The sequence below is a fragment of the Sinocyclocheilus rhinocerous genome, unplaced genomic scaffold (assembly GCF_001515625.1).
Source record: "Sinocyclocheilus rhinocerous isolate Xijiao unplaced genomic scaffold, SAMN03320098_v1.1 scaffold33889, whole genome shotgun sequence".
In the NCBI taxonomy this organism is placed as follows: Eukaryota; Metazoa; Chordata; class Actinopteri; order Cypriniformes; family Cyprinidae; genus Sinocyclocheilus; species Sinocyclocheilus rhinocerous.
In genome coordinates, this window is record NW_015668832.1 from 1 (window position 1) to 1,766 (window position 1,766).

At 31.3% G+C, this 1,766-nt stretch overlaps 1 protein-coding gene across 1 annotated transcript; it reads left to right on the forward strand.

Annotated features, from left to right (window-relative positions):
• Positions 1 to 999: 999 nt before the first annotated feature.
• Positions 1,000 to 1,760, forward strand: LOC107734066 (stomatin-like protein 2, mitochondrial). Its single transcript, XM_016545932.1, has 3 exons — positions 1,000 to 1,119; positions 1,319 to 1,447; positions 1,547 to 1,760. Exons 1-3 carry the CDS (start codon positions 1,006 to 1,008, stop codon positions 1,667 to 1,669), a joined length of 366 nt encoding a protein of 121 aa, XP_016401418.1. The 5' UTR covers positions 1,000 to 1,005; the 3' UTR covers positions 1,670 to 1,760.
• Positions 1,761 to 1,766: the final 6 nt, after the last annotated feature.

Here is a 1,766-nt window from a genome sequence, read left to right on the forward strand (position 1 = left end):
ATTTAATAATAATAATTATTATTACTTTTTATTATTGTTCTTGTTCTTGTTAATAATAATAATAAATGTTATTTTTAATATGATTATATTTTACTATTATTAATAGTGAATATAAGTAATAAAATACACAACGTATATAATATAATAATAAACATCATAAATAATAAACAAAAATAATTGCTCGTTTATATTGTTGTATTGATTGTTAAAATAATTTCTAATAATAATATAATTAATTATATAATCTAAGTTTAAGTTTAACTTTATTGTCTGTTCTGCTTGTCACAGAGCAGAAATTTGTCTTTGACACTGGTGACATAGATGCATCCACATTAATACTTAAAAACACAGCACAACATAAAATTACACAAGTTTAGGTAACTGACTCAACCCCAAACATTCCTTACACATTACAAATCATCATCCACAGTAATATATATAAATCAATTTCTTCCATTAAATCCATTAAACAGTGTACTACCAACCACTCTCTTGCATTTCCTTCAAACAATTATCCGATTTAAAATAACAAATACCATTGGGACAAATGATTTTTTTATAAGCATTTCTTCTGGCCAGAGGAATTTTAAGCCTATGCCCTGATGGAAGCATTTCAAAAGTAGAGTGGAGGGGATGAGGATGATCTTTACAAATCCCAATTTCTGTTTTTTTCCATAAAACAATCAAATAAAACCTGAAGTGAATGTTGTTTATAGCCAGTAATCTTATTTGCCTGATTAATTGTTTGTGAGAGTTTGTTCTTCTGTTTAACTGTTATATTACTGTACCATGAGACAGTATTATATGTAAGAATGCTCTCAATCATTGTATAAAGGTTATTTTTTTTGTATAATGTTTGTATACATATGTTTATTATTATTATTAAGGATAACAAAATCATTATTTTTGTTATTATTATGTTGCATTTATTCTCAAATAAATATTTACTTATTTATTATTATTATTATTTATGTTCATAATTATATTAATGTTGAAATATTCAATATGCATATTAATGATATTGTTTCACCCTGTACAGGTGAAGCGAATGCTGTTTTGGCTAAAGCCGAGGCAAAGGCCAAAGCTATCCGGCTGCTGTCCGAGGCGCTCACTCGGCAGGTAGATCTGATTCACCTGATGAAGAACCTTCATACGAACCCATATCACACTTATACATCACCACACTATATATTAGCAGAGAGGAATCAATCGTGTGTGTAAACTGATACAATATTAAACCAGAGATGAACATAGTGAGTTCCGACTGTTTTACATTATCAAGGCATCTTATTGACCTTTCATAACTGTATCTGTACAGAATGGAAACGCTGCAGCATCTTTAACTGTGGCCGAACAATACGTCTCTGCTTTCTCCAACCTGGCCAAGGAATCCAACACCATCTTACTGCCTTCCAACACAGGAGACATCAGCAGCATGGTCACTCAGGTATGGCTTCATTTATATATATTGCACATAATATTTCCTAATAATAACACTCATGTCCCTAGTTGACATGTATACCTCATTGTTCTCTACCGTCTTCAGGCCATGGCGATTTATGGGAGTTTGTCAAAGACAAAGAGCACAGCAGAAAGCGTGACCGCTGAGACTAATGAACCGATTTTGGAAGGAAGCACTGTGTCTGAAACCGAAACTGGACATAAATAAAGATTTGAGTCTCATTCTAGGATAAAAGACAGAAAACTAAAATGATAAAATCCCTGAAGCACTATGGTGTAACTACACAAAGATTTTGTGTGTGTTT

Excerpts from the sequence above, each read along its gene's own strand:
- LOC107734066 (XM_016545932.1), top strand. The coding sequence starts at position 1,006 with ATGCATATTAATGATATTGTTTCACCCTGTACAGGTGAAGCGAATGCT. Across the intron at positions 1,120-1,318 it reads CCGAGGCGCTCACTCGGCAG|AATGGAAACGCTGCAGCATC; the intron begins GTAGATCTGATT and ends GTATCTGTACAG. Across the intron at positions 1,448-1,546 it reads TCAGCAGCATGGTCACTCAG|GCCATGGCGATTTATGGGAG; the intron begins GTATGGCTTCAT and ends TACCGTCTTCAG.